The 19,842-nt window shown below is 37.4% G+C and overlaps 1 protein-coding gene across 1 annotated transcript in view; it reads left to right on the forward strand.

The window, feature by feature from the left end:
• TSHR (thyroid stimulating hormone receptor) overlaps positions 1-19,842 on the forward strand; it is a 47,673-nt gene that overhangs the window by 6,502 nt on the left and 21,329 nt on the right. Inside the window, exons 2-6 of the mRNA XM_066552731.1 lie at positions 3,928-3,999; positions 6,539-6,613; positions 15,519-15,593; positions 16,660-16,734; positions 19,443-19,520. Coding sequence (XP_066408828.1) covers positions 3,928-3,999; positions 6,539-6,613; positions 15,519-15,593; positions 16,660-16,734; positions 19,443-19,520 — 375 coding nt within the window. The remainder of the gene's footprint in view (positions 1-3,927; positions 4,000-6,538; positions 6,614-15,518; positions 15,594-16,659; positions 16,735-19,442; positions 19,521-19,842) is intronic.

The raw sequence follows: 19,842 nt of genomic DNA on the forward strand, positions 1-19,842 counted from the left end.
CTTTCCTGTGCTTAGTACTCCAGAGCTGGATGCAGTATTCCAGGTGGAGTCTCACTAGAGCAGAGGGGCAGAATCCCATCCCTTGCCCTGTGCACTTGGAGCCTTGGATAAATGACATCTGCAGCCCTTCCCTTGTCCCCTGATGTAGTCATTCCATCAGAGAAGGCCACTGGGTTGGTCAGACAGGATTTGCCCTTGGTGAAGCTGTGCTGACTGTCTCAAATCACCTCTCTGTTTTCCATGTGCCTTAGCATAGCTTCTGGGAGGATCTTCCCAGGACCAGAGATGAGATTGACAGGTCAATAGTTACCCCAGTCGTCCTTTCCACCCTTTTAAAAGATGGGTGCAATGCTTCATCCATTCCGGTCGCCTGGGACTTCACCCGATTGCCATATTAAAACACTACACCCTCATATATTTTCTTGTATTGTGACCACAGACGTACCTATTTCATTACTTTTGAACTAAATTTTGATTTTACCTAAACCCAGTACTGCTGCCTCTTTTACCCTGAACTTTAAACCTTTATGATGGCATGCTATAAAATGTACTCTAACTACAATAGAGAAGAGCTGTGTTTCTGAAATATTGAATTAAAAGCCTATAAATTTCTGCAAAGAAAGTTCAAACAGGATCATGAAATTTCAGAAAAGAGCAGTCAGAAGAGGCTCACTTCCTACAGGGAAAGAGAGTAAGAATAGGCCGTAATTGCTGGCTACTATTGCTTTTAATCAGAGAACCACTAAGTGCCTATAATTGCTGCCAGCTGCTCAGCAGAGGTCAAAAAGTCAAACTGAATGTTAGAAATTATTAAGATAGAAATATAGATGAAAATAAAGAATTTAATTTTTTTTTTGCCTCTGATTGTGTACATCGCATCTGCAAAAGGACATTCAAATGTATGAAATTACTTGCGCACAAAAAATAACTACATAGCAGCCACTAGCCTGTGTTTCCTCAGATCCTCCTTTTTGCCTCACTGGAAGATGTGCATGCTGATTTTTTTTTTCAGACATAACCTCCCTTGATCACCATGATATTTCAAAGATGATAGGGTAGCCTTAGAATGATATCAGCCAGCACCCTCATTGCCCTTAGGTGCAACATGTCAGGTCCCATGGATTGATGTATATCCAGTACATTTCAGTGCTTGGTTGGTCTATCCTCTACTCCAGTAATGCTCCATTTCCTCAGGCTGCACTGCCAGGCAAAGGACTTAAGTGGCCTGGATGCAAATGAAAAGAAAAAAGTGTTGCAGAGAAGTGGCCTGATTTTGGCTGGAATACAGTTTATTTTCTTCATAGTACCAAATATGGTGCTGTGGATAGGATTGGATTTGGATTTGTGCTGGGAAAAAAGTTGGTTATTCAGGGATGTATTAGTAATTGTTGGGCAGTGCTTAGAGAGTCACAGCCTTTTATGCTTCTCATACTACCCCACGAGCCTGGAGGTGCACAAAGAGCTGGGAGGGCACCCAGCAAGCTGGCACTTTGCTTTGTTGAACCTCACACAGTTGCCTTGGCCCATCATTCCAGCCTGTGCAGGACCCTCTACAGAGCCTTCCTACCCTCCAGCAGATCAACATTCCTGCCCATCTTGGTGTCATCTGAAAACTGACTGAGAATGGGATCATTCCTTCCTGTAAAGTCTTTTTTACTCAAATCCAGTCAGAAGCACTGGGTGATCACAAACTGAGCAAGGATAAGCTCCAGCATTTATGGAGTGGTGTTTTCTATTTGCTATAAATTCACAAGTAGCCAACCTAAATTCTCTCCTGTCAGTCTGAGAGCGTCCATATGTACCTCAGTTTGTAGGCAGAGAATACATTAGCAGTGAGAGCTTACTTTCAGTACCTACTTGTCCCAAACACTGACCTGTACAATTTCATCTTGAAGGAATCTAGTATTTCTTTAATTACTTAGGGCTGGGCCAGTTTTGAGGGATACTTTATGTTATTCTGTTGGACTGCTAGTTATAGGAAAGCAGCTATGTAGTCTTGCATATTCAGAAGTGATTCCCTACTTGCAGAGTTCCTTTGCTGTGTGAATCATTCCCTCATTCCTACTACATTGGTAATACTAGCATTGGACACTAGGTGGTAATCATCTTCTGGTAAGCTTAGCACAAATTTCACTACGTGAAATGCCTTTTTATAGCTATTTTTGCACCACTGAAAGACTATAATGCATTTATTTCAGAATGATTTAAAATATATTTTTGTTTGTGTTGGATTTAATTGGATATAAAAAACTAGAAATGAATGTGTCAATAGCTCTTTACCAAGCCATTACTTTGTTGTCATGTTTATTTCTCCTATATAAAAAGCTAGACTCTTATAATTTTCTCAGAAAGATGAATTTTGAATGTAAAATTTTTTACTTTGTTTCAAATTGACAAACTCTGTTTCATATTGACATATGGTAAATTTTTCCCCCTGTATTGGTGGAAAATAGTTCATTACAATACATAAAGCTTTTGTTGAGATGATTCAAATCATAAATCATATAATTTCAATCTGAAATTCTTTGGGTGGTGTGTATTTACTTACTGTGTTTTGTAGATATGCATTTAAAAATTCTTTTAAAATGAAGAGGCAACTATGTAAAATATATATTTACTTCCCTAATATATCTTACTGAAGTAATATCACTGATACTGCTGTGGATGTTAAAATAACATCCATGTGGACATAACCTCTGGACCAATTGACATTCCTGTGGTTGGGAGCTTGTTTGGAGCCAGGTGTATTGAGGTCAGGAGAAACATCAACCCACTGTTGGAAAAGTAGAAGTCTTTACTCATTCTTGTAACAAATATATGGAGTAGAGAAGGTAGACTGTGGAAGTAGAGTCTTCCCTTGGGATTATAGGAATGTACATTCTCTTAATTTATACTTTAATTCAAGACAAAACCTTGGAGAATTGCTACATATATTGTTATTATTAAACTCTATTTCTACAGCTGTATTTCTTGTAGGCAAATTCCAGAAGCTTGATAAATCTCAAGATGATAACATATTTGGCTATGTAAATCAAATATAATTGTAGTAATCAGATACTTGGCATTATGAAGCAAAACAGAATCAGGAAATCATCCTAATTTGTTTATTTCTTTTTTCTTTAACTGTTGTTAAATAGCAGCTAGGGGGAAAGTTTATAACTTGTTCTTGATTATTCTTCGAACTATTCATTGACTAGATGCTCTGTAAGTGTATTCCCAAACTGTATTGGAAAAGCAAAGATTAACAACAACAGGTTGTAACTGTAAGTTTAACAGCTATCATAGGCTGATTTTCAAAAGTATTTCCTCCTTTCTTATTTAGAGGAATGAGTCTGCTAGAGATTCATTCTGTTAAGAGCTTGGCTGTTGATAAGTATCTCCCTTAAATATTGTGGGTTTTTCTGAAATCTCCTGCAGACGGGTAAGGTACATGCCACCCCGCATCAAATGTTTGAGGAGGAAGAATGTACTATTTATTACAAAGAAAATGAAGAATTCTGGGGAGGTAGCAGCAATTGCTCTAATTCAATTTTGGCTGACATGCCTGAATTTCTTGCTCAGAATGAGGGATGGGATATCGTTGTGGAGCCTGAAATGATTAAAAGAATTCTCTTAATACTTCACCAACTCAGTGGGCAAATATGTTTTGCTGGCCATGCTCTGGAGTTTTGGAAGATCCATTGTCACCACTGACTGCTGAGTTCTTGGGTGGGATGATGCAGAAAGCTGCAATTTAAATTCATGGAGCACAGCAAACAAAACAAGCCACATAATGAAACAGGAATAGAAATGAGGCAAAGATAGCAACTCAGAGAAAAGGCAAGATAAGAACAAAAACATTGGAGCAGAGCTGAAGCTGTGTGGGACTTTTTAATCTTAAATTGTAGCTACCAAAGGATATTAACTGCCAAATTTTTGTTTCTCTAGGAGATTTTTGGAGACTCATCTAAGAAAAATTCCAAGTGATGCTTTTTCCAACCTCCCCAACATCTCTAGGATGTAAGTTCTATTCAGTTTCTGATACTATTCTTTTAAAGTTTTGTTTAAAATTACTCTCCTTCTCCAAAATTCTGTCTTTGTGTATAAAAATTTATGAAATGAAAATATTAGGGTACCTTTGCTACCTCACCACTTACATTTTAGAACTGAAGGTAATAATTCTATTGTTTAAAACCTGAACCAGTTATAGGAAGGCATTCTGTGCATTTGTGAACAAGACCACTCCTCATTTATTGAAGTTGATGTGATAAATAAAGCTATACAACATTTTTTAGTTTGAGAATTAAAGGAAATCACTTCACTCATTGCAAATTAACATATTCAATTGCTGGTCCTGGCTAAAAATTTATTTCCAGCTGCCAGCATGATATGGAGCACTACTCATTGTGAGACCAGAGGCATTTCTAGACTAGAGATGGACTTTCACCAAAACATTAATATTTGTGTGATGTGAGAGACCCTTCCTTTGTGTGCAATCATATGCATGGATATAGTCCCCAGAGGCAGAACCAGCTGTGTCTACATTTGTCCCATAAAGGTGGCTCTGTTAAGGAAATGCCTGTCCCACCATCCAGGAGCCACTCTGAGAGTCACGTTCACACCATGACCAGCTCGACCCCACATTCCCCATAGCAAAGTCTCAGATGTCCAGATTTTTGAATGGTTTAATCTTGATTCAATAACTAAATAACAAAATAGCCCGAGTTTGGTGCCTCCAAGGAGGGACCCTGAACAAAGGAATCCCTGGGGTTTTACCCCCTCACAATTTAAGTGCCCCAGTGTCTGTGGTCCTTGGCTCCTGCTGTGTCTGAGTGTGCCCCTCACCTATTATAGTTCATAGTTTCACCCAGGTGTATTGAAATAAAGGCTTTCTAAAATCCTTTTAAGTAATTGTTCTTTGATATCTGCAGCTGCATTTACCATCTCATTTTAATCACATAGATTGGGTATTGTTTAGGGGTTTTTTTGGAGAGGGAGAATATCCCTCACATGATGTATAGTATTATATATAAAAAGGATAAACTTAGTCTAGAACAGAGTTTGATTCAATATAAAAGGGTGTCAGCCCTTCTTTGGCTCCAAAAGCTCCACTGCAATTTAAATTTTAATAGTGTTGATGCCCATCTGGATATTTCTTGTAGCATTACTACTACCACAAAACATGAACTCCCACTCCACTTCCTCCCAACTTCGGGTTGGGGAATCAGTACCTGTCTTTTAAATACAGCTTTGATGTGTATGTCTTGGCCTCTAATGTACCACATGTCTCATTTGCCTCTCCCAGCCCATAATTTCTGTGCAATGAAAACTGTGCAATGAAAATTACCAGATCATTCCTGGTTTTGCAAATTCATCTAGAAAATGTTCTGAAGTTTCAACAGGGGATTATATACTGTGTTTATTATTCAAAATACAGCAGTCCATTTTGCTATATGGTGTCTACTATATGATTTCCACAAATAAACATGGATTTTTTTATCTGTACTGAATAGAAGATCTAGTTGTCCTCTTTATGAACCTTGTTTAAACAAAAATTTTAGAGCTACAATTTCTCTTAAATGAATGCATAGCTATGTACTCTTGATAGCCAGAAGTAGAGATTTTTTCCCCCTGTGCTGCTTTTCTGCATGAATGAAAGAAAAAACATTTAAATTACATGCTTAATTACAAAGCTAATTCCTGTCAGAAAGGCATCCCTGAATAAAGGTTTTATAGGATATTCAAATGCAATTTCAATTTCTGGTTTACACTGTTAATAAGGCAAATACACTAAATCTTGGTAAAAGGGATTCACCTGGTACTTTCTGCTGACTTAAGAACACATTGAGCATTCAGTATTTTTAAGGTCAAGGATAAGGAATATTTCTTCTGGGTTTAGGATGATGCTTTGGGGTCACATTCATGAGTACCTCACAAACACCAGGTCTGTGGCTCCTCAAAGTGTTTTCTCCACAGTTTCTCCACACAAAGGAGCATCCCAGAGTGCTCTCTGCCAGCAGCCCCATTGAAGCACAATTCCCCTGTGCACCCTTTCCTGAGTAGCACAGTGCCTTTCCCACCCTGGGCACTCTGCTGCCCCACAGCCAATGCCACCACACAGCTCCCCACACCTCACATGTGTCTGCACCTCCTGTGCTCCCCGTGCCAGCTGATAGAGCCCAGCCTCAGCTCAGTCTCCACTGCCTTACCTGCTCCGGGTTGTCCTCTCCTGAAGCGCCCCACGTGTCACCAAGCTGCTCTCCATCAGCAGCAGAGGACAACAGGGGCAGCTGGTGGATAGCAATATGGGGGATGCTGAGGTTGGAAAAAAGCAAAGAAAGGTGGAGAGAGGGAGAAGGAAGAAAATAAGGGCTGGGAAAATAAGCAGCCTTGAGGCTGCTGCCAAGTGTTGATCTGATTTAAATCCTGCTCTCTTTCTGAGTGTCATCATAGCTGGATGAGAAAAATAATGAGACAACAAATGAAGTGGCATGATGGGCACTAGCTGTGGCTTCCCAGTGTCTGAGACCTCTTTATTTTTCTGTTTGCTGGTGTTTAGTTACATCTCTATAGATGAAACACTTCAGAGTCTGGAGGCCCATTCCTTCAACAGTTTAAGCAAAGTCACTCACATGTAAGTACTGTAATTAAATAAATGAATACAGTGATAAGATAAATTTGGAATCTGTGGAAATAAAATACATGATGATGTTCCTCATTCCTGTCTCCTATGTAGCTAAATATTCCTTTTTTCATTTCCTTTCTCCATAATGTGGAGTGAGTCAGTCTCTTTTTTGAGCTTATTTCATTGTGCTTGTTTTCCATACATCTTTTTGGTTCCTTTCTCTATCTTCCCATAGAAATGTAGATAAATGTACTGAGAAACTAGTGGGAGTGCATAATGAACTGGATGTCAAGTTGAAATAAAATGCTAACTAAGAATTATTTCTGTCAATTTACTGCAGGTAAGTGCAAAACAGTAATATAAGCATAAGAAATAAAATCAGAAGGAGCAAAGCACAGAGCAAAATGGCCCTACCTGGAGACATGAAGAATAAGTAATCATTCTGAAAGAGCACTAGTAAAATGAAGAGTGTTTATATGGTTATTAAATGGAACAAGAATAATATGGAAAAAGGCTTCTGGGAAGTGTTTCTGCATCTTTTTGTTCTCGTGTTCTGACCAGTCCACACCAAGTGACACTCTAAGGGCAGTTACAGAACTGCTGGGATGCATCCAGAGAATTCTTGTCATCCATCAGAACCCTGTCAAAATGAGAATGTAATGTATTGAATAGAGAGCTCCAAAGGACCCCTCCTGTATCTGGTACTCTTCCATGTTTCCATTACTGATTCAAAAGAGGGATTGGAAAGTGTGCCACTGTTGTAAGGCTCAGCTGAATTACAGTTTGGCATATTTCAGAGATTTTTGTTTGCAGAGGTTCCATGGGAGAGCACTGTTGGTCACCATGGATCCAGAAAACATGGTCAGAGGGAAAAGTCTTTTGTGTCCAGAAAGAAAATATGCCAGAGGCAGATTGATTTTTTTTAAAGGTTGTTGCAAGAGGTGAAAGCTACCACCCATTTTCACACTAATGTTTGAAAAAGTAGTAATAATGTTAAAGTAGATTAGACGAGACTCATGGCAGCCTCTAGGAAATGTATTCCTATGGCTGGTATTTATTCTTATGGTAATAAACACTAGAATTGTTTTCCTGGAGACATTGTCTCTACCACTGCAGGCCTTTATGGCTGTATGATCTGAAATTCCATAGATCTATTTAATCTTCACTCAGAGAAAGAGACTGAATTAGATGATGATTTAACGCTGCTGTATTTTCTACGATTCTTTTTCCTTTTACTTTACACAGTGTGAATCAGAAAGACTAACAAAGTTACAGGAGAAAAATATAATTATTGTTAATGAAGATAAAGAGAGAAACTAATGCTGGAAAGTGTAAGTGACTCCTCTAAGAGAACATGAACTTGACTGGCATATCAAGAAGCAGAGTGTGAGGATCCTGAGATCTACTTCAGGCCAACAACATGCTCCAATAGTATTCCCGAGTTTCACAGCAAGGCTTTGGTGTGATATCAGTACTTACTTTGGTTATAATACCATTTCCTATTATATTGATGTTTTTTTCTAAGCCTCTCGTGTCCATGCTCTCTCTTCCTCTTTCATAGTTGTTGTGTCTTTAAAATTTCTTGTTGAACACAAATGAACTTTTAGTGAAACATTTACTGGCAGCACATTTTATCAGCAACGAATAAAGTATCTGCCACTATGTACTACAAATTCCTCATATGGTACTTCTTTTGTGGTTCACCTTATTAGAAATTAAAGATAAAATGCTCCAGAAAGCTCCAAAATCACACCCACTCCAGCCCCCAGGCCTGGATGTCTTGTCCATGACTGGGAAGCTGCAGGTCTGTGCAGAGTCAGCAGAGTTCACAGGCTCATGACACTCTCATGTCACCCCTGGCACAGGCTTGTGGGCAGGCCATGGAGGGAGTGTTTCCTGCTCCACTATACAAGGGTATGGTAATGTGGGACCCCTTGTATTTCTCACAAAGCACTGCCAAGAGAAACTGTAGACAGACATACAAGATTTTTCTTTTTTCTGCACAAGAGCCAAAAATATTGCCTAGGACAAGAAATCAGAACTCTGCTCACAAAAGTTATAGGAAAACCCCAAGACTTTGAAGATAGCCCACAAAGGGCCATCTCTACCACTTAAAAGTGCTTACCAGGTTTAAAAAAATCTGTTTGAAAGTAAGGCACATGTATAATTTAATCAGGGAATATCCTAGCATCTGGCAAGTTAGACAGTTGCATATAAGCTGTTAAAGAAAGCAATTTATAGATTTGATAATTTTTATGAATTGTTTCTATAACTCCTGATTTGTTAAAACCTATCACTGTTGAATTTGATTTACCTTCCAAACAGCAGGATAATACAGGGATAAATTTGCAACTTGTGCTATGCATTAATTTAAGGTTCTCCATTTACATATTAAAGTATTAATGCTAAAATAATGGTAGATTAAGATTATCACAATGTATTTTAAAGGAGGTTGAGATTAACAATTTTGAAAAGTCATTTCACAGAGTTTTATTTTTACAGCTTGTTTTTCTTTGAACTTTCATAAAGTGCAGCTTTATATAAATAATCTTTTTACCCTAACTGAAACTTATACACACAGTTTCATTCTCAAAACATTTCTTTTTAGACATAAAAACTTTTCAAGAGAAAATTCAGTGTTTGTAGAAGGAAGAAACTAATGCTTTGCTTTAAGCCAAGTGTATGTGAATAGGCATCTTGTGTTCATCATGATCTGTCTGCCAAGCTTAGTTAGTGCACTTCAGCCTTGATCTTCAGCAACCCATTTTCTCAGTGCTTATTTGGTTCATGTACCTCTGTCCTGACTTTCTGTTCCTTCCAGACCTCAGCTCTTTAAGCATATTTTTATGGGTTATAAGGGTCATTTTATGGGTTATAAGGGTCATATTTTAATGCATCCATGCCTTTCAAGTACTGAGCAATTTCTGCAAACTAAGGATATGGATCACCTGCTGTATTTTAATGAGCCACATCTCATTTTGCTGGTAATTAATAGCAAAACTTCCACTCTATGAAGATGTAAATAAGGAACACAGTTCTGCTGGTTTTTTTCCTCCTCAATTGTGTTAAATTGGTCTCACAATGGCTTCTTGTTTCTTCCTTTTGTATTTACATTTTTAAAGCATGTCTGTTTACGAATTCAGATCTGTCTCTCTCATACAATTACATAAGTATGTATTTTTTGTAAATGTAGTTGTGAAAGGGTCTGATTAGCAATCAGTGTCTCTCTGTAGTTGCCTTACTAGTAGAACTGAAGCTTGGTAACATTACACTAAATAAAAACCTGTTGTAATTAGGTCTCTGTTTCTCAGGGAAACATTCCTGCAAACAGAACCTCAGAACCTCATTCTTTCTTTTCCTTCTTTCTCTGTGTCTTGGCTCACCCTCCCCTGGTCTCTCCCTACTCTTCTCCTAACTCATAAAGCATTCTCCTCTTATACAACCACATAAAAAGCATTTGGGAACAAGGCCAAAGGTTAAGGTTCAAGTGGCTTGTCCTCATATTTGTGACATCATTTGGAGAGCTGCTGGGGGAGCACTTGCAGCCCTGCAGGGAGATGGAGCTGGGGGCACAGCAGCCCCTCCATCCTCTGGGCAAGGGCTGCCCTTCTCTTGGACAGCTCGTGATGCCAGGCCAGGGGATCCAGCACTGCAGGAAGAAGAGAGAAGCACCTGGAGAGGAAGACTGAAGAGATTGGTGGGGGAATGCTGTGTACCTGCAGTGAATTTCAGAGCTGGGATAGTGCTATGCAAAACGATCTTGTTAAAATCTGCAGTCTGGAGGCGGGGAGTAGATCGTTGGGAGCCTAAGCCAGTTTTCTGGTGCCACTGGTGCAAAGGCTTAAACAGGTGCATGCAGATGAAATAACATGGATGGTTTGGCTGCAGGGGGAGAATAAAACATGGAAGTAGACGAACAAGTTAGAGAAGTTAAGGTAGCTGTGAAATCACAGAAGGTAGAGAGGGGGTCCCAGGTTATTACAATACAATGAAAATAAAGCTTATTTAAAACATTTCACAATTGCTGACTTGGATATCTTTAGTCTTTGTAGGTATCACAGCATAACATGATTATATTACTAGCCTAAATCCAGGTTCACAATTTCTGAATTCTGGGCTTAAACATACTCAAGAATGTATCAATATTGCAAGGCAGGTATGAAAAATATGTCTGGTAAATGAAATTTAGATTCCACTTACATATGTAAACGTTTGTGCTTCTTTTAATGTTACCAAATTCAGATAAAATTTTAAGTAGCATATTAACATTTCTGAAAAGTTAGCTGGCAAGCATATGTCTCAATTAATTAATTAGCCAAATATTTGAATAGCTCTAGCTATTAGTTTCATTTTTAGATACATTTGGATTTGAAAGTAGTTATAGTTTTGCAACTAAACATAAGTTCATAGTTATTTGTAAGTGTTGACACATATCTTTATAAAATCAAGTGACTTTCTCTGCACATCCATTCTTGATGAGATAAAGTTTTTTGTGTATTTTCATTAAAAAGGAAAAGTGAATTGCTGTTCTCGGACAGTCAGGTGGTGATTGGATTGTAAACCTAGTACATTTTAAATTCTTAGTATGAGTGCCAGAACTAAAATATCAAACATCAAGTGTCTTTAAAGTACAAATAAGAGAGTTTTAAAATTGTTTCTGTACTTCCAAGAACAGAAAGAACAGAGTTTGTAAAGCAACTTTGAATACTTTTGTAAATACTCCACTAATAATTCTCTTACTTAGTGGGTAAGTAGCAGCATACTTCTTTTTTTTTTTTTTTAATGATCATCTCTAAGTAATTTCAGTTAGGACTGCAAAGTTTACTGTTTAAGGACTGAAATGTTTGTTCAGGGCACCTTTTGCCTTTTTGCATCAATGGTTAACAAAAATGCCTTCTAACTGTTTCAGGTTTTCTTGTACCTTAAAAGCACTTAATGCCCAGAAGGACTCAGAATTGTAACACTGCTGTATGCTGTGATTTTTCTATTTTCTAAAGCTGCATTTCAAAAGTAATTGTAAATCAGCTCTCATAGACACACGTAGATATCTGAGAACTAGCTTACTAGGCATTTTAAGTATACTCTTAGGCTTTATCTGCATTTTAGGCAGCTTCAAATACTAACAGTTTTCATAGAGCTGCTTTGCAAAGTACTGTAACTTTTTAAGTTCACAAGTTTTAATATTTTCAACTCTCCAATTCATAGAAGATAAAAAGTGCAAACCCTGCTTAATGAATTTACTGATAATCAACTTGCTCTTCTATCTTTATGGACCTTTTGGGATTAATCTTTATACCACAGCAGTCTTTTGATAACAGCTTAAAAAATAGGACCATACATTTATGTGTCTGAGTATATAACTCATGCCTGATTACTGTAAAAGAAATTGTGAAATGCAGTTTGTCCTGCTAATTGATGAGATCAGAATTATTCAAATATCCTTCCTCCTTATGGGCTTAACTTCATAGGTTCCAATATTAATGGAGCAGTAGATATCTTTTAAATCTGTGATTTTAGAGACGAATTCCTTCCAGTACTCTAAGACTGATCATGTTTGAGTATTTAAAACAAGGACAGCAGCACAGTTCATGAATGGAAATGAAGATCTGTGGGAAGGAAAGGGTTGGAAAAGAGAAGATTGGCAAGAAGAGAGAAAAATAAATTGGGTTAGAATTGTTTTCATTCAGAGACCAGTCTTGCACCGAGGAGATGTTAGAAAACAGTGTCAGAGAATTCACGCATCTGCATTTGTTTTGGTTATTTTTTGTCTACTGAAGAAGTGGCATTTTCTCACAAGATAACAGAAAATTGTGAAAGACTTAAAAGCATTCTTCTTATAGACTTGGGGCCTCTTTGTAAGCAGGGAAAGGAGATAAGAAGTGCAGAGATTGTAAAACAGAGCCCGGTGAAGATTTGCACGTGTTCCAGGCCCCCTTTGATATGTAAGGCAGCACTCAGGCCAGGCCCCACTGTGTTTTGCCCCTGCTAATATGAGCCTAGCACTCTGTGTGTCTCTACTTGATTTTTTTTCAATCCTCCAGCCAACAAGATGATGGAATGAATCTACTCTTTGCACTTCAGCTGTGGTTGCCTTGGTGTTACCTACATTTATCTACAGCACACGAGATCCTTCTCTTTTTCACCCAGATAAAATGAGAGGCCACATATTCAGGCCAGTCAAATGCAGGAGGCACATTTGACTGGACTAGAAGTAGGGAAAATTGGATTTCTGTCCTCATTCTTTCATAAGTGGAGCACTCACTTCTGTCAAATCACCTTTTATTATTATACCTCTCTCATCTGTTTTGTCTAGACACTTCTGAGCCTGGCTGTCCATTGCTCCACAATGGCCCTTTTCTTCCTTTTGGGCTTCAAGGCACCTCTGCAATGCAAAGAGTAGGATGAATTGCAAGTATAAATACAGTATATATTAAAGCATACTTCTTTTTGAATCCAAACATTACCAGTTAAAGAAAATTGGACAGCAGGGATATAAACCTTTTCCCAATGTTTAGTTGAATCATATTGATTCCCTTACTCACATTATTTAAGATTTTCTCTCATTACTGTGCTGTCTCATGTGGCTGTTTAAAATATTTTATTCCCAGATTAATTAGCTTTTAATTTGCATTGTTTAATCAGCAAATGTCCTCTCATGGTCCAATTACTTAATAAATCAAAATTGTATCTCATTACATTATTTTGTTCTTTTAATTTTAGTACCATCTGCTGATTTTGAATTCTTATTTCCAGTACCCTCATCCAAATAATTTAGGCAGAATGCTATGAATAGCAACAAACCAAAACCTGATGACTCTTTGATACTCCTATGCATTATCCATTTCCAGGCTAAAGGATGAACTGAAGACTGTCTTTCCCTGGAATATGCTTGGTCCACAGAGGATCAGGCCAGAAAGCTCACAAGTCCAACATTTTAAAAGCAGTCAGTGATGGAAAAAACATGTCAGTTAATGTTTATGAAGCAAATTCCACTGCTGGGAATGTGATAGCTACATAACTACTAAAATAATTGGAGAGAAGCAAGAAACTGACACCGAGAGGATTTCTTTTAAATACAGAAACACAGCTACAGTTCAAAGTAGCTAACAGATGTGAAGAATAGTTGAATCCAGCACTACAGTAGCAGCACTAGAGCAATAAATGACATCAATTTAACGTTCAAGTAAAAGGGTAATCCTCATTTCCCTGCAGTGTTTTAGTAAACAGAGAGAAAACCGATGCAGAAAGGTGAAGCAGAACTGTTTTGTCAGTACAAAAATATATGGAGAGGTTGAAATCTTTGTACCAGTGTCTACATAGTGATTTATCTACTAACTTCTGTCTCTTTTCCCACTTCTATTTCTTAGACAAATTGTCTGGGTTGATTTTATCCTATTAACACAATTCCAGAGCCAGAGGTAGTTTTAAATCCCTATTTTCTGATTTTATATTATATAGGTTACTTGGCACAGTTAGGCCATGGTAAATTGAATTCTACTGGTTTCTGCCCATTGGGTCTCTGTCCAGCAGCAGCATTTCTTTGACTGACTTAAGGCTGGAAGATCACCCACATAACCTGTAACATCATGCCATCTAAATCTGTCATCTTCATCAAATTTCTCCATATAAGTAGCTAGCAATGTTTTCTTCAGACCCATTGCTCCACTGCTAGAATCAGAAGGAAGCCTGGCACCATTCTTTCTATATGGTTTCTATTTGAAGAAAGGCTGAGAGTTGTTTCAGCAGTGTTATGAGACCAGTGTCTAGAGCTGATTTAAAGTAAACAAAAAGAAGCAAACATGCAAAACTATCCATGCAAAACTGCTGGAATCAGTAAAGAGTCCAAGAAACTAAAAGTCTGCATGTGATGGGGGAAGGCTTTTTAAATAAAAGATGAAAATTGGTAGGTCCACTGAATCTACCTCAAGACTGAGAATTTTGGCATAGTCTGCTTGGTGCAGCCAGACTGCTGACTGTTGTTATAGATAGAAATGAAAGAAATCTGCTAAAAAATAGAATTAGAATAATTAAGGGAAATTGTACTAAGAGAAGAAACAAACATTTCAGAAAAGTGAGGAAGAGTCATGACTCCAGGCAATGATGGTGGTGGCTGGAGGGGCAGCAGCTCCACCAACACATCTACAGAAAGCACCATCATGGCCACAGCTGTGATTAGTGTCAGGCTGGTTTTTCAACTTGTGCAGACTAAAAAAACATTTGCAGACCAAGCTTTCTCTTGGGTAGAAGTATTTAAGGACTTAACTGTGGACAGAAGATATAAGGAATGAAGTCTATGTTACATCTTGCCTTGTTGTATAGCAAGAGAAATGCTATCCTCTATACTGCTGGGCATGGTTATGTAGTGAATGTTGTGGCCATTTCAAGTCTCAGAACAAAGTTGATTTAAGTGACTGAGCCATCACTTGATGAGCTCTGTAAAAGACAGGAAAAAGTAATACAAAATATTGTCAGAGCCATAAAGAAAGTAAGCAGAAAAATTGCACATAAAATTATAAGGTGCATAAATGGTTGTAATTTGATAGGATTATTATATACAAATAACAAAGGTTTTACTTCTTTTTACTCAACGTTGCAGAAACAAAACCCTCACCATGTTCAAAGTAACAGCCATTACCACAGGGTATTTGTTTTGATTTTAGGACCATGCAGACAAAGGATCCATAATCAAATCTTTGGTACTTCTTATCCCCTTGCTTCAAAAGGCCAGTCCCAGGATGGCACCTATGCAGATGATAATGCATCATTTTAAGATTGCTCTGGTCTTGAGTTAGTGCTGTCCAGTACAAAAAGCTTGTTGCAGGAATTAGGTCCCTGAAATTTCATTTTAACATTGCTGATTTCTGTTGTGATACATTATTAAATATTAATTATCAATGTTCCTCCCTTTTTACAGTGAAATTCGAAATCTTAGGAACTTGGATTACATAGATCCAGATGCCTTTAAGAACCTCCCACTTTTGAAATACCTGTAAGTATTTAGTATCTGCAACAAATTGGTATTTAAATCTCACAGATGACTCTTTACATTTTAGCAGTTTTGTTAGTTTGCATTTGATTTTGGAGCTGACTGCCATGTTTTTCCCTGTTGCTTTATTCTAATGACAGAAATCCAGCAAGGGTAGGGGTTGGAACTCTTACTACTTTTGTGAGAAAGAAAAACATGTCCACAAATTCATCAGTAGTTTTCCCATTTGTCTTATCCATTAAATATCTAGAATACACTAATATTCCTTAGCAAAATTGCACAGCTAGCTCTTTTCTTATGATAAGTGCTGACTTATTCCATTTTTGTAGGAAACAGTGGGAAGAAGGGACACAACAGATATATCTTTTTAGTATTTACTACATATTTACACAGGGTTTTAAAGCATACCTGTCAGCCAAATGTGAAAAGCTCACCTATAGACACCTGATTTCATATGACCTCTATGGCAGAAAGAAATCCTGAAAATTACTCATGATTTTCTAAAGAAATTTCTGTGATTTTGAGTAATATTTGGAAGAAAGGCCTCCATGTGTATGTGGTTGGGGGCAGTGGCAAGAAGGAAAGATTTGTCCAGGTTTTTCCTATAGATGTGAAAGTAATAAAAAAAGGAAGTAGTAAAAAAAATCCATTTCAGAATAATAGTTTTAAAAATTGAGAACTACAGTTGTTTTCACTCTACAGGAGTTTATAAAGAAGGGGCTTTAAGCATTTCACATTATAGACAGTTTCCCTTTTTAGAGCTATATGAACAACTCTTAAAGCAGAGTTTTAATTATTTTCTTCCTATCAGCCTCACAAGATACAGATCCACCTGGCTGTCTTATTAATATGTGTTCTCATTTTTTAGATTCTATAATTTATCATAAGTCTGGCATTTTGAACTTTTTATATTGTTCTTGCATCCTTCTGTTTTGGACAGTTGATTATAAATGAATTGATTGCCAATAGAGAGGATACAATAACCATCCTGCACTGTTGAACACTTTAAATACATTGTTCATTGATGTTCAGTGATGCAGTAAATTTTTCTGTTTCTCCTCTCTTTCAGTGGTATTTTTAATACTGGACTCAAAGTATTTCCAGACCTCAACAAAATCTATTCATTTGATGTGAATTTTTTGCTGTAAGTATCTGTCCTCACAGCTTGTTAGGATATTGCCATCCTCAGACCACATGAAAATGTATAATGAACATTTCTGGTTTTGAGAAAAATACCGTTTAAGTTTGACAAAGTGGTTTTTCTCAAGCAGTATTTCAATGATCATTAGCACCAAATCTGGAAAATGCCAGCTCCCCTAGCACTACACATTTGACCTGAATTAGAGACATGGACACACAGCACATTTATAACACACAACTTCTACAGGCCCTTTGCTTTTATTTTTATTTTGGTTTTGCATTGGCTGAATTAATATGAAGTGAGAATAGTGTGACACATGGGACCTGAGCTGGCATACATCCTTCGAACATCAAGTCATCCTATCAAAATTCTTCTAACAAATTTTGCTGGCATGGTGAAGCAAACTGCAGAACAATTTCTTGAAGAAAAAGAATAGGAACGCAAATGGGGACATGGAGGTCGCCCACTATTATTCTTAAAGGTATTATAGAAACAAAGAGTTCTGCTTTGAACTCTAAAACAAGCAGGAGTTCCTTGGTATTTAAAAAGCACAGACAATATCCACCTATATTAATCTAAGTCAGAATTATGAGCTGTAATCAAGCTGAGGAGGAAGAGTACTGCAGATGAAGACTTGCAGGCTGACACAAGGTAGAAGTATCTTGGTCACTTGGTCCCAGAGGAGTTAGAAATCTTATATTGTAGCAGTTTTCAGCTGGAAGAGAATGCTGGATGGGCGAGGCAAAAGGCAAATAAAAATGAGAAGTGCTATGTTAGAAGGTGATTTGCAAAGATGTGACTGATGATCTAGCACAGGCCGTGTTTCCGTGCTGCTAAGAGGTGGTTTTGGTTGAGAAGGGTCAGTTCCCACTGCATTCATGGTCTGCCACGGGCAAGATGAACCTCAGAGCAATAGAGAAATGCTGCTTGTTTTGCTAAAAAGTGTAGACCTGTAGGAAGCAATGAGATCTTTCCTTCCAAGGATCTTCTGAGACCAGAAATAAGCTTTGTTCTAACACACATTCACCTTGGCTGTAGGCCTCCAAGATTGAAACCTGAGCCAGTCAGAGCTCTGAGTGAGAGGTAACTATATCCTAAAAACTATTAGGGAGTTTCTCAAAGACCAGAAGGGCTTCAGCTTAGATTGAAAACTCTGCTAGATCTACTTCTACGTAGTAGAGAGAACCAAGAATTGAACAGGCTAGATGAAACAAAGCAGCTATACAACCATCTGTGTTCTTCTTTTAACTAACTCAGTGCCTTTCTAAGTGGAGAAAGCCAAACATTGTTTTACTTTTGCCTCGATATTTTTATAGCAATAACTAAGAAAAGATAAATATAGGTCTTATATGTTGCACAGAGAAGAATAGAGCTGTACTTTCAAGGAAGATAGTTCTATGATATCTGTTTCTAAATGCTATTCAATGAAAGACTTTTTGTTTCTTCCATCAAGAAAAAAAAAGGCTTCAAAAATAATAGGCTTCTAATTAATGAATAAGGTATAGCTTGGGGGAAACCCATTCATTATATTACTATTTGCCTTTGAGGTCAAGCAACATGCAAGTAATCAATTATTTAGAAAAAAATGAACCAATCTGCAAAATGTCAAAACCAAATAACTTGTGGTGGAAACCACCTATCAGGGAAAATTACCTGGAATGAAAATGGTTGGAGTACTGTTCAGTGTTAGCACATATATATGCACAAATGTAGCACAGAAAATGAATGAAGTTATTTCTGGCACATGGATAATTGTTAGGACTTCTCAGTTCATGGACTTTATGCATGGGCCTTATTAGGCTGTACCTAATCCACAAGCTGAAGAAAAAGAAACCTTTTCACAATTATTTCATTTCTAGACTGTAGTATTATTCAGGAAAAATCAGAAAAAGGGCAAACAAACACTTGGCTCTTCCCTCTGCTTCTACCAGCCTTTTCCTCTCTCCTTTCTCCAGTTTAGTAATAGTAAATCTCTTTAGTTTCCCTTTCTCCATTTTGTTACAACAGAATTTTGGTCTGAAGATACAAAGTACTTATTAAGAAGGCAGAGTAGGAGAAAAAAAAAAGTATTTAAGAAATGAGTAGTGAAACACTCCTTTGGACAAGAGGTGAGAAGAATCACTAAGTTATTTCACTTACTAGTGAAAGAGATGTGCTAGATGCACTTCTGTAAAGTAAAATGCCCCTGTCCTGAATAAGGTTTTATCTGATATCTTATCTGAATTTAGAGACCAGGATTTCAGCTCTAAAGCCACATGGGTTGTTCAACTGACACTGCAGCAACTGGTTACTCACCCTGCAGATTCTCTGGCTCATGAGACCAGGGGCCTGTCCGTGCCATTGGCCACTATCATCACACAGGCTGGCAGACCCCACCAGAACTACAAAACCCAATTACCTCATGAGCTATACTCCTGGGTGCTAGAATATGCTCAATTCTTCATCCTACATGTATCTTCTGGCCTTAGATATAACTTAACAGGTTATTATTTTAAATTCATTTCTTTGAATAAATAAATTTATAATATCATAAATATGGCAATGTTATTTATAATATATTAATATTCGTTATTTAAATAAATTAATTTTCACGTATTTTATGTTTTAAACTTCTATTTATTATCAAGGCAGATAACAATTAATAACAAAGCTGTTCTCCAGATGCTCTGTTGGGCAGATGTTTGATTGCAATATTTTGTCTCCTTTTTCAGTGAAATTGCAGATAATCCTTACATGACTTCAGTGCCTGCAAATGCTTTCCATGGGCTTTGTAATGAATCTCTAACCCTGTAAGTTCTTCCAGTTTAAGTCACAAAATGTTTTAAAAAAAATTATTCCTGTCCTATTCTCTAGTAGTTTGCAACAGAGAAACATCACAGACAGACAGCATTTATATTCTAGTTTGCATAAATTCTGTACTTTGACAGCTATTTGAATCAGTCCCGCTCTTTTCTTTAAACTGGCTTGACTAAAGTAGTTTTTCTATGACCCCAGTGCCAGTGAATGTTTATATTTGGGGAAAAAAAAATCAAAGGAGAAAGTCTGCAAAGTTTTCCCCCTGTAAAGAGTCATCAGGGTTATAACTGTGTCTAAGATTTTTTGCAAGCTGAG

This window comes from Molothrus aeneus, chromosome 6 (genome assembly GCF_037042795.1).
Source record: "Molothrus aeneus isolate 106 chromosome 6, BPBGC_Maene_1.0, whole genome shotgun sequence".
Taxonomy (NCBI): Eukaryota; Metazoa; Chordata; class Aves; order Passeriformes; family Icteridae; genus Molothrus; species Molothrus aeneus.